Consider the following 24,408-nt stretch of genomic DNA (forward strand, 5'->3'; position numbering starts at 1 on the left):
TTTGGGACGATCTAATTGTTTCCCGGTATCCTTTTGAAACAACTAGAAAAATGTCTGTCACAACACAATCGTAGCACTCGATAGTCACACTTTCTTACGCTTTTCGCGTTCAAAACCTATCACGTATGTATTTATCGAATCCTGAACCTTTCACTTCTAATAACAGATAACTTTCAAGTCCACAATTATTAAAAAACCATGTAAAATAGACACTTCCAGAAAAGTACAACTTGAAGTTCCTATTTTAGCCACAAATTCGTCCCATAGTACAAATACAGAAACATTGGCCAAAGTCGATAGTGTTTTGTCTGACATGGTCAGAAGAAGAAGAAGAAGAAGAAGTAATAATTGTTGATTTTCATTGCCACGGATACTTCTATCTAAGTCGTCAAACATGTCATACTTTTTTATACCTATGCTTCGTGTTTCAATGTTTATATATTAGTGGAGATAAAGATATTACTTTGGTTGTTTAAACAATATTCAGCTGCTCAAAATGAGGGTATGTAGCTATTTATTATCGTATGCAAACGGTAGAGTTGATAGAAATTATGTTAAGCTTGTTTTCCTTTCTTGGCTGTCATCTTGTATTTAAGAATAACGACAAGATCGTTAATGAATTGTATTACATTTATGCGGTTTCTTGAAATCTTATATTTTGAGAGATTTGGAAAGAAAATAACGTGTTACATATTAAAGCGGCAACTGTAGCTGTTGAAAACATTCATGTATATCTACTTTGCAAATCAAAATTTCAACCGGTAGCGAGTAGTAAATGTCATAAACCTCTGTTATCTTGAACTAGCAAGGTATCTATCAACAATGTTTCTAAATGATCGAAATATAACTTTCTCCTTATGTAAAACGTTCTGGATGTCAGGGATGTGGACACTGCTTTGTAATATTAATGGCTCTGCGTTTTCAAAATACTAGAAACGAATTCTGTAAAACCGTGCTCTATCAAACATAGTGCCAACTAAAAACAGGTCATTGCTGTTGTGACAGACAACTTAGCTAGCTAATAATTAACATACATACATGAAGCTGTTAATAAACTTAGATTATGCTGTAACAATATTAATTCTTAATCTACATGCCCTATTAGAATGACAGCACACTTCATTTCAAACACATAAATATAAAGATATAATCGTATGAAATATATGGGCTGCATAAGTTTCGTATGAACCTTTAATAGATGCATGCTAATCAGGAATAGCTTTAGGTATGTAAGTGACAGTAATTTTCTCTTCATAGTTATAGGTTACAGAATTTAAGAAACCATCCTTGTATAATCGAAATATATCATGAGTTTTAGCTGAGAGAGGTTAGCATGTGTTATATTGTCTTATTTCCAATGTTCTTTATTGAAATTTCATTGCATTACCTGCAATAATGGTATCTACCAATACTGAAATTACAGATACGATCAAAAGAAATATTTATTTTACCGTCCTTGTACAACGGAAACCAAATGATATGCCCATGCTATTAGCTTGGAAATTAGAGTTAGTTAACCATTTCTTGCGCAATAACTAAATATTTTATTAATACACTGCATTGTTTGCGACATGTTAGTTAAAGGAAGTCATTTAATTGTTATGCAAGATAGTAAATTTTCGGTTGTTTTTTTTATTTAAAATGCGAATATGTAAGATATAAAGAGTATTGACGTTGCAAATATACAGCTTTATGTTGCAATAGTCATCCACATTTTTAATCTTTTCGTAGTGAACAAGGGAAGAATGATAGGTTTATTGTCTGGGAAATTTAGAAAATGCTGTACAATCGCTTGCACATGAATAAATGAGTGATATATTCAGTTTAAACGTACCAAAACTGCCTTCAGATCTTTTGAAGATAGCTCCTAATTATATTATGTATTATATTTGACATTTATATGCTTGTTTATTCCATTATGGCACGATCACATTGATTCAAAACTTTTACTGATACATTCTTTTCAGGTGTTTTATCAGAATGTGTTTGTTTTTGTATTCATCGTCCTATGCCAGGGATGTGGACGTGCCATTGTTCTGATGCCCTTCTCAGGTATGAAATTAATACTCTATACATAAGTATAAAATTAAGGTCTTTGGTAATTATTTGCATTGAAAAGAGATTTCTGAACAATTTTAAAAAATCTTATGTGCATGAAAATATGGCCGCGGTGGCTCAGTCGGTAACGCGTCTGACTACCATGCTATAGGTCCCGGGTTCGATCCCCGGCCGGTTCAAATCCGGGAACTTTTCTAACGGTGAAAGCGGCCCCGGCGCCCACCCAGCGTCGAATAACATGGGTACCTGGGGGAAACCCTGGGGGGTTAAGGCGGTCAGGGGCGTGATGCTGATCACATCACCCCCACTCACGACCGGATCAAGAAAGTGTGGGGCGTTACCCCCACACCCCCTATACGCCTTCATGGCGTGGTGCTAAGCACAGGGGAACACTTTACCTTTTTTACCTTTTTGCATGAAAATATTTGTTGGCTTTTTAAAGTTAATGACATGATCTAAACCTTTGCTGATATTCCACATAAGCACAAGATGTGTTTTGATTTTGTGCAAGCCTAAATGAAAATTATATTCAAATAACGTTACTACTTACATGTAATCTTGATCGTTTAGTAGAAATTTTGGCATGTCTTTCCAAATGTTTCTGCTTTGTATTCATTCTAAGTAATGTTTCAATCATTATTTACTTACTCTTTACTACACGTTGAAAGTTTGACATAAAATTGAAATTGACCATTAGTAGTACGGTATTTGTTATATCTTGCATGCTATTGCAACAAATGTACATTAACTATTAACTAGATTGACAATGGATGTTTTATATATCGTTGGGACGGCACAATGGTTTGTCAGAAAGTGAGGAGAGATATTTGCAATAATTATGTATGTACTTTTTTTAGACAATAAAGTACATTACTTGCACCGTTTTTTTTTAAAAAAAATATATAGGATTCTTTCTAGCACTAGATATTTAGAAAAGAAAACGTTTCATGCGAATCAGTGTGAGTTGAAAGACGATATTGTTAGCAAATAAAAACATCTAGAATATATTTTGCTATACCCAATACTAGTTAACAATTACCTAACAAAAAATATTATAATATACTCTCTCCCAAATCAGCATTTTATTGTCACAAATATATATAATATTTTGAATAATTAAAGTAAGTGTTGTTGTTGTCCTGTGGTGCATGCAATACATTTGCTACACAGACTTTGTTAGGTCTGAAAGATATTTATTATTGTTTCGTTGTGGTTGCATAGAATCGAATTAAAATGTGAAATTAAGAATTGTCAGTGATAAATCATTAAAAGTTCAAAGTGACGAAATTTGGCTCTGTGATCTATTTAATTATTCACCTCGATTTTCCAACCAATAAGAAAATATGATAATTAGATTATATTTCTTGTACATCCACTTAATGCACATACAGGCTAATCGGTACAGGACTTATAGTTTAAGGTTGTATCCGAACCACTTTGTCTCTCCATGGATATCGAACCCAGGACCATTTTATTACAAGACGACGACACTACGCTAACGAGGAGGTCTCAAATGCCTTTGAAACAACTAATACAGCGGAACACATGGGACGCGAATACAATATACCCGAAGCTTGCTGTCAAATCAGATTAACATTACTCTTTTGTCTGACAAACTAAGTCCAGATGTTTCTTGTAATATCAAACAATCTTCAATATCTGTAAAAAAAAAATATTTAAGCACTCTCTCGCTGTGTCATTCTTCTAGAACCAAATCTTATTTACTCCATTGCCTTAACACACTGTGTAAATTAACGTTGATAATCATGAACACTTTTTCAACTAATTTCCTTCAAGTCCGTATTAACACATTGATTCCATCTTTGTCTAGAGAGAAGAGAGGAAGAGAGAGGTATAGAGAGAGGGGGAGATGGAGGGAAAGGGAGGGAGAGAAATAGTTTCCCAAATGCCTCTTACTTCTAGCTTCCCAACAAGGCTCTGTAATCTGTTTCTTCCGATTGTTTCCTATGCCTCTACATGTATTGCACTTCATTTAATTATTTTAGTATTATTCGTTGATGAATTTACTTCTGTAACCTCTCTTAGTTAAATTTATTTCGTAACATCTTGTTTTCAGTAGTAACTCTCAATTTATATTCAAAGTGATCAGACGTCCGCATTAGCCGGGATGGTCCCTTTTTTTGAGTCTCTGTCCCGATTGTTTAATGTAAAACGGGACGCCAAAATGTCCCTTTTTTGTGACAATGACTTATCGGCATACACTTACTGCAACAATACAACTTCTCTACTATTACCAGGGCCGGATTAAGACGAAATTGGGCCTCATGCTTGAAATCTTTGGTGAACAATAAACTCAACAACGTTATAGTTGTGTCACAGCCGAAAGTTTGATTGATTGATTGATTTAGTTTATTTTACTTCGCGTTTTGTGCCTCTTGGCTAATTTGCGAAGATGGGGATGAGTGATGAAATTGATGAATGGACATTCACAAACAACCAAACCCGACCGGGATTCGAACCCGGGACCCTTGGCGTCGCAGACAGCCGAAAGAATAATAGTAACTGTATAATAAGTAACGCTGTGTCTAGGAGTCCGAAATTGGGGCTCCAAATTTCATTCTAAGATTTGTTTTCAGGTTAATATGGCAAAAGAAAACTGTTCAGCTTTCGCAAAATTCTCGCCTGTTTTCATCTGGGCCTATTTCAGGAATGGGCCTAATGCTGCAGCATCAATAGCACCCACCTTAATCCGGTCCTTGCTATTACTATGTACTATGGCACTGTTACGAATAATTTTTTTTCAAAGTCAACAATGTGCCACATTCCAATTTTCATAAAATATTGAAGTTTCCTCTCTGTTTACCTGGAACTATACTCTGTCGCATCTAACTCTGTAGCAAGCGAATGAAAACAAGTCTCTGCGCAAGTAGTGACGCGAGACGGCTCCACCATTGAACACGTGAGAGGAACGGAATTGCGTGGAGTGACGGAAACCGACTGCAGTTACCAGCTTCGGCCTGGTCACTCGATTTCCCTTTCTTCTCTGCCGCTATGCGCAGCCTTGCTCCACAATTAGCTGGAACAGGGTATAATGCCCCACTGAACGAGTGTTTTCGTACATGAATAGGCAAGCTTTATTACAAAATGTTATTTCAATAGATGGGTGTATTGATCGATTGATTGAGTTGGTGTTTTAAGTCCACTTTATGCACAGTAAGGCTAACCTGTACTGGCCTACAGTTTAAAGTGGGATCCGAAGCACTGTGTTCGTCCACCGGGTATCGAACCCGGGACCCCTTGATAAGGCTACGATGAATAGAAGGATGTACTGAAAAAGATTCATTCATTGGTAAAATATCATTAATTCTAATTCTAATGGACTTGGGAGTGCAGTGCATATCAGCATATTATGTAAGTTATTTATACAGTATTTATGTATTTATTTAATTAGTTTCCAAATATAAATATATATAAGAAAAGAGTTTTTACATTAAATATTGTACATTTACCGTTCCTTTTGTCCCGATTTGTTGTTTTTCATATTTGGTCCCCTTATTTATATTCATCTTTAAGTACAATTCTTTTCACAACTACACAAGTGATGCTTACACTAAGGAAAATCGTATGATTAACATGTTTGAACACTTTTCGAGCTTTTACAAGGAACCAATGCTTGGACTGTTTATCTCAAAATAGATATCCTCAAGGCCATCAACTACAGAACCCAGGAGCAGGCCAATGTCCCCAGGATGAACGTCGTTTCATATAGATCCGACAAGGAGTACGAACCCTTCGTGGACAGGGAGAACGAGGGTTCACTGGAACATCGCCGTTCCCACGTCAATGTCCCTCCGATGAGGAAAGCATGGTATCACAGGAACAAGAACTTGAACGCCATCTTATTCGTTGGAGGTGAAGGTGCTGGTGTTCCACACATCTGCAATGTCAGCCAAGATCATAGTCCTATGTCGTATCTTCAATTTCCGACATCAGGCAACGTCAAGGTTTGTAAAAGAACTTGGTTTCGTAACAATTCTGTACAACATGAAAGATTACTTTCAATGAACTCAGAACGTATGTTGAACCATAAACCATTCATTGTACTCCTAACTAAATTTGTCAATTTTATATTATTATTTTAGTACATCGTTCATTGTGTACAATTATTATGTACGTCGTCCAGGATTACTTTGGATCAACTCAAAATGGCTTGTTAAGTCACTTAATAACCATAATCCATTGTAGCTCTAATTGCATTTGTCATTTTTTTCTAATTTAAACAAATACTAGATAGTTCAAGAAAACAATTACTTGGTAATCACACCTATTAAACCATTATATATTTTGTGTTATTCGAAGGTAAAATCTGGCTTGATTAGCACATTAATGATCACACTTGTAACATAATCTAACCAAAAGCAAGTCTTTCCTAGCAATATCTATCGTATAACTGTTTTCTGTAAAATGTCATGTATGAAATTCGTACGTATTAAAGAATTTTTCTTTAGGGTAACAAAGTACTTTCTGGCCCCCCAAGAGCACCTCGAGCTGGCCAAAGCACATTTCACTCCCCAATATTCTACGTTAATTATTTTTATTTTAAATGGATATAAAGAAAGCAGTAACAGGTACATTTCCTTCATTTGATTTTTGTTATTTAGCGCCGCATTTCTTCCACCTTTGGCTAATTGCGACGATGAGGATGAATGATATGATATGATGAAGGAATATTCACAAAGAACACCAATGCCCTGGCCGCCACATTTTACAATGTTTCACATTTCTTTGTGATGTGATATGAGTTCAACTTTTGAAGTGTCTTGTATGCTTCTTTTATTGTTTCGTTAACTGATTGGTGACTTTCTTCAAAAAGATTTGCCGGAAGGATATCTCCACCAATCAGGGGACAGCTGACATTGACGGTTGTTTTGAAGACGAATTCACGAGATGCGCATCAAGTTGCAGAAAAACCTTTCAGTCTAGTCTAGAAAGCCTCTTAACCCTAGTTCGGTCTAAACGTATGGCTACAGGTAAGGATAAGTGTGATTATATTAATGTTAGTGACAATTATTCTTTACTAACATGCAATGTTAATGAAAGAATAACCATTGTCAAGTGCTTTATCTATACTTATTCTAACACAGCTGAGACGTAATGTTGCAATAGTAAGTTAAAAACACTAGACAGAGCACAGTTAACATCGCATGCTAAGAATATCTCCAGACATTACAGAGAAAAAAAGATATTGGTAATGTGCAATAGTCAGAAGTTCTGAGAAAAATGATGATCTCTTTGTAAAAGAACAGCGTTTGAAAAACAGTGGTTGTTGACTATTGCTGATGTGTATAATCAGGTAGATATTATTAATAGAAATTGTGATAATTCTTATACCAATGCAGTACAGAACATCTATGTACGAAATAAGTGGATCAAGAAAGAATCTTTTCATGCATTTTATTAATATTAGTATTTTGAAGGTAACTGAACGGGTTAACACCTTCACAAAATCCCAAAGGTACATCATCTTGTCCACGGTTATTAGAAGGTTTTTTCAAGATAAACTTTGTGCTCAAGCAGGATAATCAGGATCATAGTTTTAAAGTGTGCTTCGAAATTATTTAACAGTTATAAGTATGTGTTTCATTTTTGTAATATTAATTCATTTGATTAATTTTAATACAAACTAATAATTGAAGCGGTCGGGTGTAAAACATGGTATGTGACGTTTTAGTAATTTTTGAGTTACAAAGTAAAATATACCACCCTTCAATTTTCGAGTGAAATTGCCATGTTTACAATTTGCATTGGACTCTGTGAAGCCTTCTGAAATTGGTAAACACAACAGGAAAACAATTTATCTACAGTATAGCTTCTAATAACCTTTTTTCTTAATAAACTCAGAAATTACCAAAAGGTCTTTTACCATATATTACACCCGAACCCTTGAATTAGTAATACTGAATAGGACTTATTTAATTCTAAATTAATTGTACAAATATGAACAAAAAATATATGTTTCTGCTACGTGATATGTAATTGTGCTGATAGAGAACACAAAAAGATGCATAGGATGCAAAAAAGTGTAAACCGTAGTTTGTTTTGAAAGATTTAAAGAGGTTTAATAACAGCAATAAAAAGCTAAATTATTTTGTATAATGCAAATTTCTCCTTAACACGATCATAATAGCAACGTAGATGTTTAAGCAAAAAATGAAGGTTCGACCAGGACTCGAGCCCGGGTCTCTGACACTGAGCCATTGTTGTATCCCTCTGAGCTACAAAGCCAGTAACAATAGTTTCGCTAAATCCAGATTTTCTCACTTCTCAGCATTGTAAACGTCTCCGACTTTATAATCGAGATAAGATGTAGTGCAAAATTGCTTTCTACTAAATGTATCTGGAGAAATTCGATTGAGATTCTAGGAAGATGTTTGTAGACATAATTTAACAGAGTCCACTTTTGCCTACACGAATAAAATGTTCAAAAATTTAAATAGTCGTTTTGCTTACTTCAGAAGAGTAATTAATGATGTTCCTATTCTTTATTTCGTTAGGGCTAATCGTGAAGAGAGAGTTCTTCCGCCCTCCTGGAAGCCACGATGAAGATTTAAATCAGACGCCTTCAGCAGAAGAAACAACCGGTGGTGGACAGTTCTTCTTCAAACAATCTGCATCTGAATCCGTCGGGAAATCTGTTGTCAGAAAATGTTCAAATCGTGCTGTAGTAAAACAAAAATACCCCCAGACTCAAGACAGTCTCATGATTAAGAAATTGCTCATGGCTTCGCTGAGATTCCCAAACGGCACATCGTCCTCTGGTATTGACTCTGCAGCACCTTCGACCACCGTGTCCGGAACGTCAACTTCAGCAGCCGCGGAGACAGATGACATTGCCATTTCAACGCCTGCAGTGATTAAGAATGACGTATTAAAGCAATCGGAGGTAGCTGATGACAAACCCGGATTGATCAAGAGATTGGAAGACGCTGAAGCCGGCCCGAAGGTGTTGCCTTTCAGATTAAGACTCCTTTCCGCCCGTGATGGCCTCAATGTGACTTCCGAAGTACCGCCACTGAACCTCACCGTTGAAACTGGAAATGCAGGGAAAGGATCTTCCGAGAAGGCCACGGATAGTGTGAAGATCCTCGGTATGATATCGCCACCGCCCATAGGAGGAATCTATGCCCGAAAACCGAGAAAAGAAGAGAAGCTGGATTTTCAGGAACCTATTGGTTTTGTAAGATCTTTGAATCCAGTCAACTTCGATTATTTCTACGAGATTGGAAAGGAAGCTACCAAGAATTCCAAAAGCTTTCCGTATCAGGTAACGTCACTATCTAACTCTCTGGTATTTCTCGCAGGTTTATTGCCGCAGCTACTAGATCAAACCAATATTCCTAATATTCTTTAGGTTTAACCATCATCTCACAATCCTCGGTGGTCCAACCGGTACGGCATCTGACTGCCAAACTGGAGATCCGGGTTCGATTCACGGGGTTGGCGATTTTACCAGCAATGTCAGAATCCGCATAAAATTTATATCTTGAAGACAAAGGTGGACGCACAGTCCTGTTGATCACATCGCCTCCAAAAAATATCCGAGGTCATGAATGTATGGGACTCTTCACAAGATAATGTATAGGGTGGTAGTTCTATCTTTTATCTGCCTTACCTATATTTTCTTTGGCCTTCTCTAACCACTATAAATTTGCGTAATTCTTCAATGTCAAATCACCCCGATACATATGGAAACTAGTGATTTTCAAAATATAGATATAACTTAGGAATTACGTACATTAGGTATTGGATTCATATCACTTTTTGCGTCCACTACCTATTAAATTAGATGAAGATTACCTTCCTTCGTTGCGAAGAAATATCTCACTGAGCATATTATCTTTCTCTAAATATTTGTGAAAATTTTAATTTTTTACAATGGAATGTGTGTGAAGGCAAATCATGTGCTAGGTATAATGGCTCACTTTATTGAAAGTTATCATATATTCATTTTAAAATAAGAACCCTTCATCAATATTTGCCATGCCACACATAAACTCACACAGCATTGCAATACGCAATGATTTATGTTATTTAAATTGTGTACTAAACTAAACGTTTTCATTATCAAGGTGATATTTTATAACTCGAGTTTTTGCCCCACTTGACACTCAAATCTCGAAGAGGTTAAATGTACCCCTGCATCCCTACACCCCTGTTCCTGCGCCGGTATACGATACATCTTTCTTTCTCTTCTTCCACGGTATGTGTATTTCTGGATCCCTTCCAGGGCCTTTTTTTTCTTTCACCAATAAAGCTTTATTTCTTACGTTGTCTGTCCATTTCACAAGCTGCATTGTTCGCCATACCCACACTTCCAAAGATTTTATTCGATTTTCCTGACTTCTTCGTAGATTCTAGTTTTCTGCACCAAGCAACCTGACACTATACAAAACTATTTCGTAAATTTATGCAGAAAATAGGTGGCAAGCATCTTGCAAGACGTTCAAATCGTAACCAATATATAATAATGGATGATCTGGTCTCCATGTTTCCTACAAATTATGTCCTTGTAAATGTATCTGTGAATTACTTGCTTATCAGCTCTTGACTTGTTTCTCTAGGACAAGGGAGAGATGTCAAGAGAACGACGCGAGCAGAGGCGAGATGCGGACCACACCACCGAAGACCCTGTCATTGCAGAGATTTTTGGTCTCGTCAGTAAAATCAGGGAAAATTTTTTCGACAACATACTACAACCATTTGGTGAGTTCATGATGTAGTTTGTTTGATTCATTGCTTCAAGTCAACTTTATGAACGTGTAGGTTAATCGGGACTGGACCTACAGTTTAAAGTGGGATCCGAACCACTATGTCATGTGCACCCACGGGGTATCGAAAAGATTTGACGGCAGTCCACCAATTTAGGCGAAATGGGATATCCGGTTTCGCCTAATGGCTTGTCAGCACTTGTCAATCAGGTGACAGCTGTCTACCATTTTAGACGAAATGGGATATCCCATTTCGCCTAATGACTTACTTGTCAGCACCTGCCAATGATGTCGCAGATATCTACCATTTTACTTAATATTTGATATCTCGTTTTGCCTAATGACTTGTCAGCACCTGCCAGTGATTTGGCATATGTCCACCAATTTAGGCGAAAAAGGATATCCCATTTCGCCTAATGACTTTTCAGCCCCTGAAAATGATGTGGCAGATGTCCACCAATTTAGGCGAAACAGGATATTCGGTTTCGCCTAATAGCTTGTCAGCACCTGTCAATCAGAAGTGACAGCTGTCCACCATTATACTTGAAATGGGATATCCCGTTTCGCCTAATGACTTGTCAGCACATGTCAATCAGATGTGAGAGCTGTCCAACATCTTAGGCGATATAGAATATCCTGTTTCGCATAATAGTTTGTCAGCACATGTCAATCAGATGTGAGAGCTGTCCACCATTTCAGGCGAAATGGTATAATCCCGTTCCGCCTAAATATTTCATCTAAACCAGTTGTAAGGGAAATATTGCATATGAGGGAGATTTTGACAGTGATCAACGTAAACACCAATCAATTCGAAACAAGTTCCGATTATAATTACGAACAATCACGTTAGTCGAATAATCAGGTGTTGTCACTAAAAAGGAGGATTGTTACACTATCTAGTACCAGGAGGCGTTTGTTGTATTTTCCATGAGATAAAAGAAAATATACACAAAGTATAAATATACACCTAACCTAACCTGTCCTCCTTTTAATTGACTGAACCGATCGGTGGACCAGATGTGCGACAAGGCGAAAGGGGATTATGTGAAAGGGGATTAGGTGAAAGGGGATTACGCGAAAAAGAAGTAGGCGAAACAGGAGTAGGCGAAACAGGAGTAGGCGAAACGGGACTACACCAGGTTAACGTACCTTCTACAATTTGAAAAGCATTTAACAATGAAAGAACCAATTTCTCTATTGCTTCAATTTGCATACTCCCAACCCTTCCCCGTCAATGATTTAACATTGATCTTATTAGGAGTATCTTGAGGTGCGACTCGTTTTACTATGCACAGTAATCTGATGTTTAACATGAATTTTGAGACTGTGATATATTCTAGGAGGCTTATCTAAGGATGAAGATCTAGAAGTTCCCAGCCTGTTACGCAACAGTGGTCTCACCCTGAAGGCCGCGACTGAGGACGCAATCAGAAAAATGAAACACCGTGATCGTGGATTTCTATTAATAGTGAGTACTAGACTCAGTTCATATTGTGTGTGGATCTAGAACTTTGTGAGCCCCACAGGGTGTTCGAAAAGTAGCCTGTCATAGGGAAATTACAACAGCTGCTCAATGTGGCGCCTTTCAGGTGCAAGACATGTCTGCGCATGCTCCAACACCATGTCCGTTGGTATGGCTCATATCTGGTCCTCGATTCTGGTGCGCAGATGGTTAAGATGCGCAGAGGAAACGGCGTGAGACTTTTCGAATACCCTATATCTCTGAAACTTTTACAGATAGAAATAAAAAAAAATGCTTAAATCCAATAGCAGACCAGTCCAAGCAGTGGCGGCTATAGGGTTCGAAAACTGGGGGTACGAGGTGCCAATCTACTTTTCCTTGGTAGATAAGGTTTAGCATAGTGCGGGGACGAAAGAGGAGAGCGACTGCCCCCTACACCCCCTCGCCACCACTTAGTGTAGGATATGTCTGAATTCCCATACAATTGACAAATCGCGTTCCACATGCTATCAGCACTTCTACGCAAACATATGGTGGAACTAGTATACAAAATATAGCATTGGGAAGGGGAGCAAAGAAATATTACTTGTATATTTTTGAGTCAGACATGCGTGCAATTTTAATGCGTAATGACCTATAAATGACAAATTAGAATGTCTGAACTATATTTGTTCCTAGCAAAATATCCTAACTTTTTGCTTGAAGTTCATTTTACGCACAAACAGAGTAACCATAAAAGTTGTACTCGTGAAAAAGATAAGTGATGAACAATACATTTTCTTAATGCTCCACGTGTCCGCTACCAAACTCAACACACATCTACAATAGTTTCAATGTGTTCCCTAGAATTATATTCAAAATGTGTGGATCAAGACAAGCTGGTGCAGTGGTTATGATTTTTCGTGGATGACTCAGATTTTCACAGCAAACAACTTCAGATTTCAAAGTTCGCAATGTGGCAAAAAGGGATTAAGATCAGGTGGACGTGGTGCCCGTTCCACAGGAGATGATGCATTCTAGGTTCGAGGATTTATGGCCACTATGTATACAGGGAGTCCTCAAACTGTGTTCTTCTAATATTTGAAAAATTGTGGTCCCCTCTTCCCCGTATTGTACTTATCAGTCTTTTAGATAAAAATAATTATATGAAAGTACATGCATTAATTAATATTTTTCTACTAACATTCATTTTACAGGGGGATGCAGTCCTCCCCGTTCCCTCTTGGACGCCAATTATTTCTTTTTTCAGCTATTCAGAGTAACAAGAATCAAAAATGTATCTACAAATAGAACTTGACAGCTGCATGGTCATGAAACGCATCACCAGTAATGTATCTGCGAGTCAGGAATGTATGGAGGATGATTAGTTAATAACCATGAAGCATATCGTACCGTAAACATAGTTCTTATTTACTTCTGTAATTGCTGCATAAGTTGTATTAATATTAAGCTTAGAACCGTTTCCAGTCGTGGCTTTCTCTTTGTCCCGATAGGTGGACGGAGGAAAGGTGAACAGCAAAGAAGATGCGAAGTGCGCAGGTCTCGACGAAGTGTCCAGGGATCTCTCGGATGCTGTGGAAGTAGCGAAGAGGGAAACGCTGGGAACCAACACACTCATTGTTGTCGCTCGTGGATGCCCGGTTGAGGATACCAACATTGCAGTGGAACGTGAGTTCAATTTCTTCTCACCTTCTGCTAGCAGAATAGAATTACAGTAAAACCTCGTTAATCCGGACTAATTGGGAGGATAAGTTGACCAGTTTAACGAAAGTCCGGATTAACTTAAATAACCTAAGAGAACAGTAGAAAGTGCATTAAAACTCAGTTTATAGCAACAAAACACGTTTATTATGGTGCATTTAAAGAGCATAGGCCTAAATACACTACACAGTACATTACACAGTCTGCGAGAAACAGGATTTCATCAGTGGTTGACTGCCTTTTCTTTGGAAAGTTCTCTTGTTGACTTGTAGCCACATTTAAACCGTTGCATTTTGCTTTTTTTTCCTGTCCGGATTAAGTGAAGTCCGGCTTATCGGGGGATTAACGAGGTTTTACTGTATTAATATTATAGTATTTTTTTCTGATTTGATTTGAATAAACAATGACTTGGTGTGTTACTACAAAACAAAATAAGAATGATCATTAGTAACAGTCGTCCTTCGTAGAGGAATGGTTGATTAGCTGTTTTCATTTACGTCACGAATATGACTTTGAATGATAATTTATTAAAGAACAATCGGCGACATTCATGAAGAAAAGAGCAAAACCTGAGGTAGAATTATACCGGCTGTGGGTCGAGTTGCCAGAGCCTCGTCAACCTGCAAGCATGTCGTGTCAAAGTGTGTACTACGTGGCTACTCGGGTTTGGACTAAAATTAAAAATTAACCAGCAGACTTCAATTAAAACGAGTTACATCAAAATTTAGCTTGTTCAATTCTGCGTTCATGAATGGCAACCATTTTTTTCTCGAGTATGCCTTCCATATATTTCGTCATGAGAACAAAAAAGTACCGTTTTTTTTTGTTTTCTGAACGATCGGTCTCTATAAAATTCCATGAATAAAAACTTTTGTTCCGATCGTGATGAAGTTTCAATAGATAGAAGAGTTTTTAAATAATTTTCAGATAATTTTCAGATTTTTTAAATCGGCCAGAGAAAGGTCCGTATCCATTTTGTAAAACAACTTTTTCCTATTCTTAGGTGCGATCTTCGTCTTGTTTTGAAGCTCCTTGCAGCTTTTTAAAAATCCATTATCGCTGTCAATTCACATTGCAAAACCGATTTTATGTACATTTTTATTCAACGGAGAAAATATGTGTGTTGAACATGGCAACACTGCTCGTAGTGACAGCCTGCAGTTGCCACGGTTTAACGTACATCTCCGTAGCGACAGCACATGCAGTATAGGTTACCGTAAAGACGTTAAGGTCATTTGAAGTGGTCACAACAAGGTGGAGGGTTCCCACATAATAATCCACGTGTGTGTGTCGGATCAAAGCAACCATTATTATTATTATTATTATTATTATTATTATTAAAAAAAACAAGAATGCCGGTTCATTTTGCAAATGTCAGATTATTTTGTTCTTTTAAGCGACTTAACTGTTTCAGTCTGCATCTAAATAAGGTGGATATCTCGAGAAAATCTGACTTTGTAGCTATTGGATGAGTCAAGAATAAATTTCAAAATTTGAAAAATCCTTCAAAATTTTGAACACTTATTCAGGACATTCCCCATCATCAATATTGTACTTCCGAACATGCACTATTGGTCCGTAACAAATCCACATTGACTTCGACAGGTGGAACACCAACGTCCGTGGAGTGTGAATGTGTGGTGTTGTATCGTGGGTGATCACCTCATAGGGCCGTTTTTCATAGGCGGTACACTGAATGCTGACAAGTATGTCACCTTCCTATCACATGAACTTCCACCAATGTTAGAGGACATTCCGTTGCAGACTAGGAGAATTATGTGGTATCAACATGATTGGTGCCCATCTCATAGTGCAAATCGCAGTAAAGATTGTGTTCAGAATATGTTTCCATGTCGTTCGATTGGACGAGGAGTACGTGTTCTGTAGCCTGCTCGCTCGCCTGACTTGACACCTTTGAATTTTTTCCTCTGGGGAACACTGAAAGAGGTTGTCTACAGGGACATACCGACCACACCGGCAGACATGACACACCGCATTGGAGCAGCGTGTGTAGGAATTACACGAGACATCATACAGCGTGTGCAACGATCTCTGCGTGTTAGACTGAAAGCCTGTATTGCAGCTGATTGCCACCATTTTGAACATACCCTTGTCGTTCATAGCACAAGCATGTTTGTCGAATACAAAATGGCGACTACAGACCAGAGAAGATCTGTCCACTGGGCCCCTAGACCACATTTACATCGGTGACGTCAGAACTGCCGTAAACCTTCGATGTGGTACTTTTAGGTGCCTCACCCGGTATATACAGTATATATATATATATATATATATATATATATATATATATATATATATATATATATATATATATATATTTTTTTTTTGGAACGATTCAAGGGAGACTCTGTAAAAAAGGTAAAATCTCTCGCCAGACATCAGTGCTCGGTCAAGCGACACTTTACAAACACAAGGTAACATTCCACAAATAGCGAAAACCACATGACGTCAGGAGACACGGCATTCTTCGATACTACCGGGTTCAAGCCCGCCATCGGCTGGCAAATACGGAAGTGCTGTCCATGCAGCTAGGAAGTATTTGCCAGCAGCTTAAAAGAGCTAGGCGTGATGCTGATCACATCACCCCCACTCATGACCGGATCAAGAAAGTGTGGGGCGTTACCCCACACCCCCTATACGCCTTCATGGCGTGGTGCTAAGCGCAGGGGAGCACTTTACTTTACTTTAAAAGAGCAAAGCATCAGAATTCGGGAGCAGTCAAGTCTCAGAATTCAAGGACCTCCAGAAGGATACCAACTACCAGGCGAAGACCTCGACACCTATCAGGTCTCAGCCCGGCTCGGGAAACAGAGACGAAGTTTTCGTCTAAAGACAACCGCAGTACATTCACGAGTTGACTATCTTCAGCACCACGGCCTACAACTTGCAGCCGTCGGTCAGACCATCGTCGCGGCGCCTCTTCTAGGGCCGACACTCCAAGACCAGCGTGTGCTTCGTCGCCAGCCACGGGCAAGAAGACCGTGGACCGTCGAACTCAGGACTCCGTGCTCTGTCGCCTGACGTCCACACTCAACCGCTTGGTCGAGAGGTAAGATGTACGTCGGCTACATCCCTTGAAATCATTCCACTCCCTGCCAGAAGCCTGTCAGCGAGATTGTATGGGGACCATAAACGTAACCTAACTCTACCATCTGACCCCTAAAGCGTTCGCAGTCACGATCCCCGTAGTTTAAGTAGTTCAAACCAGTGAACGCAACATATATTTATATATATCGTGAGGCGCATGTAGAAATGTATTAAATGAACTAAAAATGTGGAGTACACGTGTAGTTACAGACAGTTGCCATTTGGACGTTTCAATTTCGACACCCTGTATTTGTGTGTGTGTGTCTGTGTGTATACATGTCTGTATGTAAGTATGTATGTATGTATGTGTGTGTGTATTATACAAGAGTAACCAATTATAATGATAGTAGTAGGATTAATTATTTCTTCACAGCTAGTGACGGCTCCCGTGGCGGAGTGGTTAACGCATCGCGCTGCGATGGCTGAAGTCCCGGGTTCGAATCTCGGGCTGAGCATGGATGTTTGTGAGTGTCCATTCATCAATTTCATCATATCATCACTGAACCCAATCTTTGGAAATTAGTCAAATGTGGCACAAAAAGCGAAGTAAAATAAAGCAAATAAATAAAATCTTCACAGCTAAATTCAGAGCTCTTTGTTCTACGATTTCAGGAGCAGAAGACGCATTACAGAAGCTGAAAGCAGACTCCAGCAATGCTACAGAGCTGTTGAAGAACCCTGAGACTACAGCCATACACGAGAAGAGCGACAGTACTATAGCTCCATCTACTGACCATCTCTCACCATACTACGTATCAGGTAGGTTCTTTCAAACTAACGATTAATATTATATAAAGTGAAAATTATTATACGTTGCATGATTCCTGCAGAAGATTTATCGTGGCATTGTAATTATGATCGTATATTGTATGTGTTCTTACAGGTGTATTAGAAAAATAACATTGATGTACTTTCGCTAGATAGAAAGCCATTTTGTTTAGGTAAGGGTAATTTTGTCTCGTTTTGAGGAAAGATTGTATATTAAAAGAAAGTGATTAAAATATTATAAAAATTACTTTTGACGTGTAGTAAACAAATAGGCTCGTACATGTAAAAACGTTTCATTTCAATAATATATGTATTCTGTCTTCGCATTCTGTCTTCTTTCTGCAATTCCGTCTCTCCCTCTCTACTTCTCTCTCCCTTTCTCTCACACACACACTTCTCTGTGTTTTGCTGTGTTTTTATCCCTTCTCTCTTTCTGTCTCTCTCCCTCTCTCTTTCTCTCTCTCCTCTCTGTTATCATTCCTCTTTTTCCTCTCACATTCCCTCTCTTCTATTATAGCAATCTCTCTCTCTCTCTCTCTCTCTCTCTCTCTCTCTCTGTGTGTGTGTGTGTGTGTGTGTGGGCGCGCGCAAGCCTACGAAGGTTTTCTTTTCGGAAAAGGCTAGATTTGTAAAAGTGGATATCGCATAGTTGCGTTGTGGGAATGGGTAAGGTCCGCTATAAAATATTTCTTAACTACCATTATTAACCTTCGTTTTGAAAGATGTTCAAAGACCAAAGCGGAAATCGGGTGGCGTTCATTTTAAGGAGATTTGCGGAGTTCTTTACTGCTAATTGAAAATTTTGATTTTTTTTTTCAAATTTTCAGGAGGGGCTGTAGCCTTATCAGCTTCCACCTGCGTACGCCAGCTCGCGCGTTTGTTTGTGTGTGTGTCACTTCGTCTTACTCCCTTTCCTCTTTCCCCTACCTCTGTCCCTCTCTTCTCTCCTTTGTCCTTCCTCATTTCACAACCCCTCTTTATTCCACCTTCGCATGGATACTGAGTTTCGAAGTCCTCCACTGCTATTTTCTCTCTCTCCCTGTTAATCTCTATCTCCCTCTCTCTCTACTGGGCCTCCCTGATGGCGCAGTGGTAGCATTGTCGCCTTGTAACCAAGGGGGTACCGGGTTCGATACCCGGTGGAGGCTCATAGTGGTTCGGATCGCACTTTAAACTGTAGGTCTAGTCCCGATTAGCCATACTGTGCACAAAGTGGATTTAAAATACCAACTCAATCAATATCTCTCTCTCTGTCACACACACACACACACATTATTATTATTATTATTATTGTTAAGTTGCCTTATCATCAATGTGGTGGAAGCGTTTAGAACCTTTTAAATGAATTCAATCTTTCACTTGGATCTAAAGGCAGGAAAATCGTTATGGAACATTGGATGTCACAACCACAGTGCCTAGATTAGAGTGCTGCAATGAGCGTTTTTCGCTCGAGCGGCAAATAGTTCACACAGGCAACGCTAGATGGCACACACAATCGTTACTTCCGCTCGAACGAGCGAAATACACTCGATCTCTCGAATCCTATTAGTAGACGTATTTCCGTAATTTGTCTATGGTAGTGGGCCCTCAAATACGATTGATTGATTGAATTGGTGTTCGAAGTCCACATTATGCACAGTAAGGATAATCGGGACTGGACTTATAGTTTAAATTGGGATCCGAACCACCGTGTACCTCCACCGGGTATGAAATCAAGGGCCCCTTGATAACAAGGCGACGACGCTCCCACTGCACCATCGGGGAGGTCCACATTCAAATATGGATCGTTAAGTAAAGACGCAGTGAAAGTGAATTTAGTGAACATAGTCATCATCTCCATGTTAAAATGTAGTTTAGTCTTTGTTACCAATACAGTGGTACATGAAAATGAAACATGATTGTGTGCTGAAACTACCTAGGCTGACATTTTGTTTCTACGATTACTGCAACATTAGAATGTTGTTCGATTAAATGTTATAACATCATTTTATAATTTCGCAGAATATCATTCTTTTCGATAAGTGAACAACGATGTACATGTATCTGTTGCACTGCGATACGATATTTATAATTGCTTAGGCAGGTCTGTCAGCATGTGTATCCATTTTACGTTTCAGCTGTAGATATTACATACTCTCATATGTGTTGTATTCGAGCCTTACATAATAATATATGGAATTATTATTTAGAATTGCAATTGCATAGAGTGGTTTCCTTCCATGTAAAGTATTAGGTTGATAGTGCAGCTTATTAGGCTCTGAAATACCGGAAGTTGTAAATCGTTCCACTAGGAGTTCTGCACGCTCGAGAGTGGAACGAGTTTCTGCGAGCGAAAGTGGTCTCATTCAGCGCTCAAGCCGAGACACTTATCCCTGTATTTTTTTTAAAAAAAATATCGTTTTTCTGCTGTCATGTCAGTGGTTCAACAGTTTAAAGTCAAGGTCACAGGTGTCTGCCTTCTTTTATTGACCAGACAAACCTCACTGTATCTACTAATACCGAGTGACCCAAAAATATTAACAGAATTGCTTACTACTTACGTTTTCTGGGGCCACACTGCACTACCATATAATGATGTAAAATTTCATCATACGAAGTGTGGCTAGAAAAAAAAACGTTTTGATGTTGCTGTGGACAAACGGAAGCGAGACAAGGTCAAGCGGTGCATGAGTGTATAACGTGATATCCTTCCTATCGACTGTGTGATTGCTCAGGGTGTGCGGCGCTCAGTTCCGCTGTAGCTTGTGTACGAAGTGAACCGTACATCTGTGCTCCGTCGGAAAAATGTTAAGTGTGAAAGTGGAACAACGTATCAACGTGAAGTTTCTTATGAAACTCGGAAAATCCGCCACAGAAACTTATGGGTTGTTGAAGGAAGTATACGGAGATGAGTGTTTATCACGCACGCAAGTATTTGAGTGGTTTCAAAGGTTTAAAAGGGACGAGAAGTGATCGCGGACGACTCTCGTCCTGGGCGGCCTTGCACGTCAAAAACGGAATGAAACGTTGCAGATGTCTGTGAATTGATTCGAAAGGATCGCCGCTTGAGTATACGAGCTATTGCTGAATTCACAGGAATTGACAAAGAAAGTGTTCGTCAGATTTTACAAGAAAGTTTCAACATGAAGAAAGTGTGTTCGAAATTGGTGCCACGACACCTGACAGTGGAACAAAAGGAAACTCGAGTGAACATTTTTGGTGATATTTTAACAAACATTGAAACAGACCCTACATTCTTAGAGAGAGTGAGGAATCGTGGTTTTTCACCTACGATGCTGAACCCAAGCGCCAATCAAAGCATTGAAAGAGCCCGAGTTCGCCACGACAAAAGAAAGCTTGAATGAGCAAATCAAAATTCAAAACCATGATGATTGTTTTTTCTACATTCGTGGGATTGTGTACGTTAATTTAGTACCCGAAGGTCAAACTGTCAATCAACATTATTACATTACGGTGCTGACGACCCTTCGTGGGCGAGTACGAAGACGACGACCTGATTTGTGGAAAAGCAAGTCATGGATTCTTCATCAGGATAATACTCCTGCCCACAAGGCATTCTTAGTCAAGGCTTTCTTGGCCAAGCATGGGATTCCAGTGTTAAAACATCCACCCTATTCGCCGATCTCGCTCCGTGCATTTTTTTTTTTTTTTTTTTATTCCCGAAGGTCAAATCAGCACTGAAAGGAACCAGATTTACGACCGTAGAATCTGTGAAAAAAAAAAAAAGCGACGGAGGTCATCAACATGGTTTCAGAAAATGATTTCCAGCAATGGAAGATTCGTATGGAGCGGTGTGTCGATAGTGCAGGGGCGTACTTTGAAGGGGTTAATATTCGAATTGTACAAAATAACAAATAAACGATTTTGTAGCAACAGTCCGGTTTTTGTTTCTAGCCACACCTCATATTACGTTAATTTAAGATATTTTATGATGCAGTACAAAGCATAAATTTTTTTGTAACGTCCCCTAAATTTTATTTCAGGACCAAATTCTTATCTGTTTGATGACATCGAGACCCTGGGATCAATCCCTGAAGTGATTCGCAAGGCCATAATCATCCATAGCCGGAATAGATGTGAGTTTTCCTTTTAAGACTTTTTCATAAAATCGAGAAGGATAATATGGTAATACACATGTCAAACCAATTTCTAAAACAAAGAAAAAAATCCTAAAAGGCGAAGTTTCAATTGTTTTCCAATTTTAGATCTCGTAGAAACATCATAAAAAGTTTCCAAAATTCAAGGAAACTGCATGAAGTACTGCCTTTGCAACTGTAGTTTAACAGTCTCATAACCCATTGTAAAATTAGGTTAGCAAATTAAAAATATTGATACGTAGTGTTGTATAGACGAAAACCATGTTCCATTTTTTTTTAAATAAACAACAAAATTTGGTTATTTCAGAAAATATCCTATGATTCTAGTGTTTCAGAAGTTGGAAAACTTAACAGTTATTCCTTATTCATTTCTTAAGTTAAGAAGTTCTCTGTCAGGGTGAGCTCACTGGTGAGGTATGTCGAGTTCAACTTTTCCCTCATAAGCTTGTTTGCTTCTCGATGTGTATACCTGATGATCGTTGGATAGACATTTCGTAGCGTGAAGGACAAACAAATTACTAAAGTTCTGCTAGCATTTCATGAGTTAATGATATTCTTAAAACTGCACGAATGTGCTTAAGCATCAATTTCTCTAACCTGGAAGATGGGAAAACAATTTTTTATTTGTGCACTTTTGTTTCCAGCATTTTATATTTCTGTTCTGTTTTTCTGTCAGGATTCTCGCCTCTCTGCTATCTTACTCCCTCTGATGGTGATTTACTTCTCCTACCTTTTGTCTCGTTTTCTGCTTTGCTCTCTCTCTCTCTCTCTCTCTCTCTATCTCTATTTCTCTCTCTATCTTTCTCTCTCTCTCTCTCTCTCTCTCTCTCTCTCTCTCTTTCGGTACTCTCCATTCGTTGTCTCCGTTCTTGTCTCTCTCTCTCTCTCTGTCTCCCTCTCTTTCTCTCTCTCCCTCTTTTCCGTACTCTCCATTCTTTGTCTCCGTTCTTGCTTCTCTCTCTGCCTCTTTTTCCGTACTATCCATTCTTTGTCTCCGTTCTTCCTTCTCTCTCTCCCTCTTTTTCCGTACTGTACATTCTTTGTCTCCGTTCTTGCTTCTCTCTCTCTTTTCCATACTATCCATTCTTTGTCTCCGTTCTTGTTTCTCTATCTCCGTCTTTTTCCGTACTCTTCATTCTTTGTCTCCGTTTTTGCTTCTCTCTCTCCCTCTCTTTCCGTTCTCTCCATTCTTTATCTATGTTCTTGTTTCTCTCTCTCTCTCTTTTCCGTACTCTTCATTATATGTCTCCGTTCTTGCTTCTCTCTCTCCCTCTCTTTCCGTACTCTCCATTCTTTGTCTCCATTCCTTGTCTCCGTTCTTGCTTCTCTCTCTCCCTTTTTTCCGTACTACCCATTCTTTGTCTCCGTTCTTGTCTTTCTTTCTCTCTCTCTCTCTCTCTCTCTCTCTCTCTTTCTCTCTCTCTCTCTTTCTCTCTCTTATTATAAATCACTTTTTTCTCTCTCTCACCCTGTTATTACACCTAATTCCTCTCATTTATTATATCTCTGTTTCTCTCTCACTCTCACTCTCTCTCTCTCTCTCTTATTATACCTCTGTTCTCTCTCTCTCTTATTATACCTAACTTTTATCATCTCTCTCTCTATCTATCTCCTTCTTTCTTATTATACCTTACTTTTTCATATCTCTCTCTCTTTCTCTGTTATTATACCTCACTTTTTCTCGTTCGCTCGTATTATACTTCGCATTTATCTCTCTCCATCTCTGTCGGTCTTTCTGTCTTCCTTGTTTTTATTATCTTTATCTCCGTGTGATATAGTGATATTTAAGAATATATATCTCAAACATATACACATTTCTCACATTTTTAAATTTTGACCCACCACCTTCCATGCGACTACAGATAACAATAAACTTGCGAACCAATTGGAAGCGTCTCCACACGCCTAACATTATCATCCTTTGCTTTCCAGATACCCACGGCTTGTACTGGAAGCACCCCGAACGCAAGCACAGCGCAGTACTTTTTGAAATCAAAGACCACCAGAGCCCCCTGGCAGCCTTCTTCAAAGACGAGGATCCGTCGTTCGAGAGGGATATTCAGGCTAACGAGGGTGACGCCGCCGACGACGACTTAGTAGAGGAACTCCTCATGTAAATTTTAGTCGAGACGGAGCCACGTATATTTTTTCTCTACTCTGTGGCTACTAAATTGATAGTATTCCTTATTAATTGAATATTGTATTTTATACAAAAGGATGATTTTTATATCGCCAATATATTATACGCAAGCTTTTATACAATGGTAAACATGAAATTATTGTACGTAACTTTTGTTACTAATATTATTGTCAATACTGAAAATATTGGAATAAATTATTTTCTAATTAAAAATGGGGTGTTTTTGAGCGACAAATGAAAAGTGGCACATATATTATGAACCAATGTTTGTTGGAAATAGAATTTTTCAGGAAACCGAATGCTTTAGTTTCGTTAACTTGCCTTTTTCTTTCCTTTCTTCTTTAC

At 38.6% G+C, this 24,408-nt stretch overlaps 1 protein-coding gene across 1 annotated transcript; it reads left to right on the plus strand.

Annotated features, from left to right (window-relative positions):
* Positions 1-368: 368 nt before the first annotated feature.
* On the plus strand, positions 369-24,276 carry LOC146001948 (uncharacterized). The gene is made up of 11 exons (XM_083139667.1): positions 369-502; positions 1,968-2,052; positions 5,716-6,023; positions 6,893-7,049; positions 8,574-9,343; positions 10,641-10,782; positions 12,128-12,255; positions 13,743-13,917; positions 17,671-17,817; positions 21,810-21,902; positions 23,856-24,276. The coding sequence occupies exons 1-11, from the start codon at positions 497-499 to the stop codon at positions 24,038-24,040; spliced, it is 2,196 nt and encodes a 731-aa protein (XP_082995793.1). The 5' UTR covers positions 369-496; the 3' UTR covers positions 24,041-24,276.
* Positions 24,277-24,408: the final 132 nt, after the last annotated feature.

This window comes from Lepisma saccharinum, chromosome 18 (assembly GCF_977018435.1).
Source record: "Lepisma saccharinum chromosome 18, izLepSacc3.1, whole genome shotgun sequence".
NCBI lineage: Eukaryota > Metazoa > Arthropoda > Insecta > Zygentoma > Lepismatidae > Lepisma > Lepisma saccharinum.

Coding starts and splice junctions, on each gene's coding strand:
- LOC146001948 (XM_083139667.1), top strand. Junction 7,050..8,573: donor GTCTAAACGTATGGCTACAG/GTAAGGATAAGT, acceptor TTATTTCGTTAG/GGCTAATCGTGAAGAGAGAG. Junction 9,344..10,640: donor CCAAAAGCTTTCCGTATCAG/GTAACGTCACTA, acceptor TTGTTTCTCTAG/GACAAGGGAGAGATGTCAAG.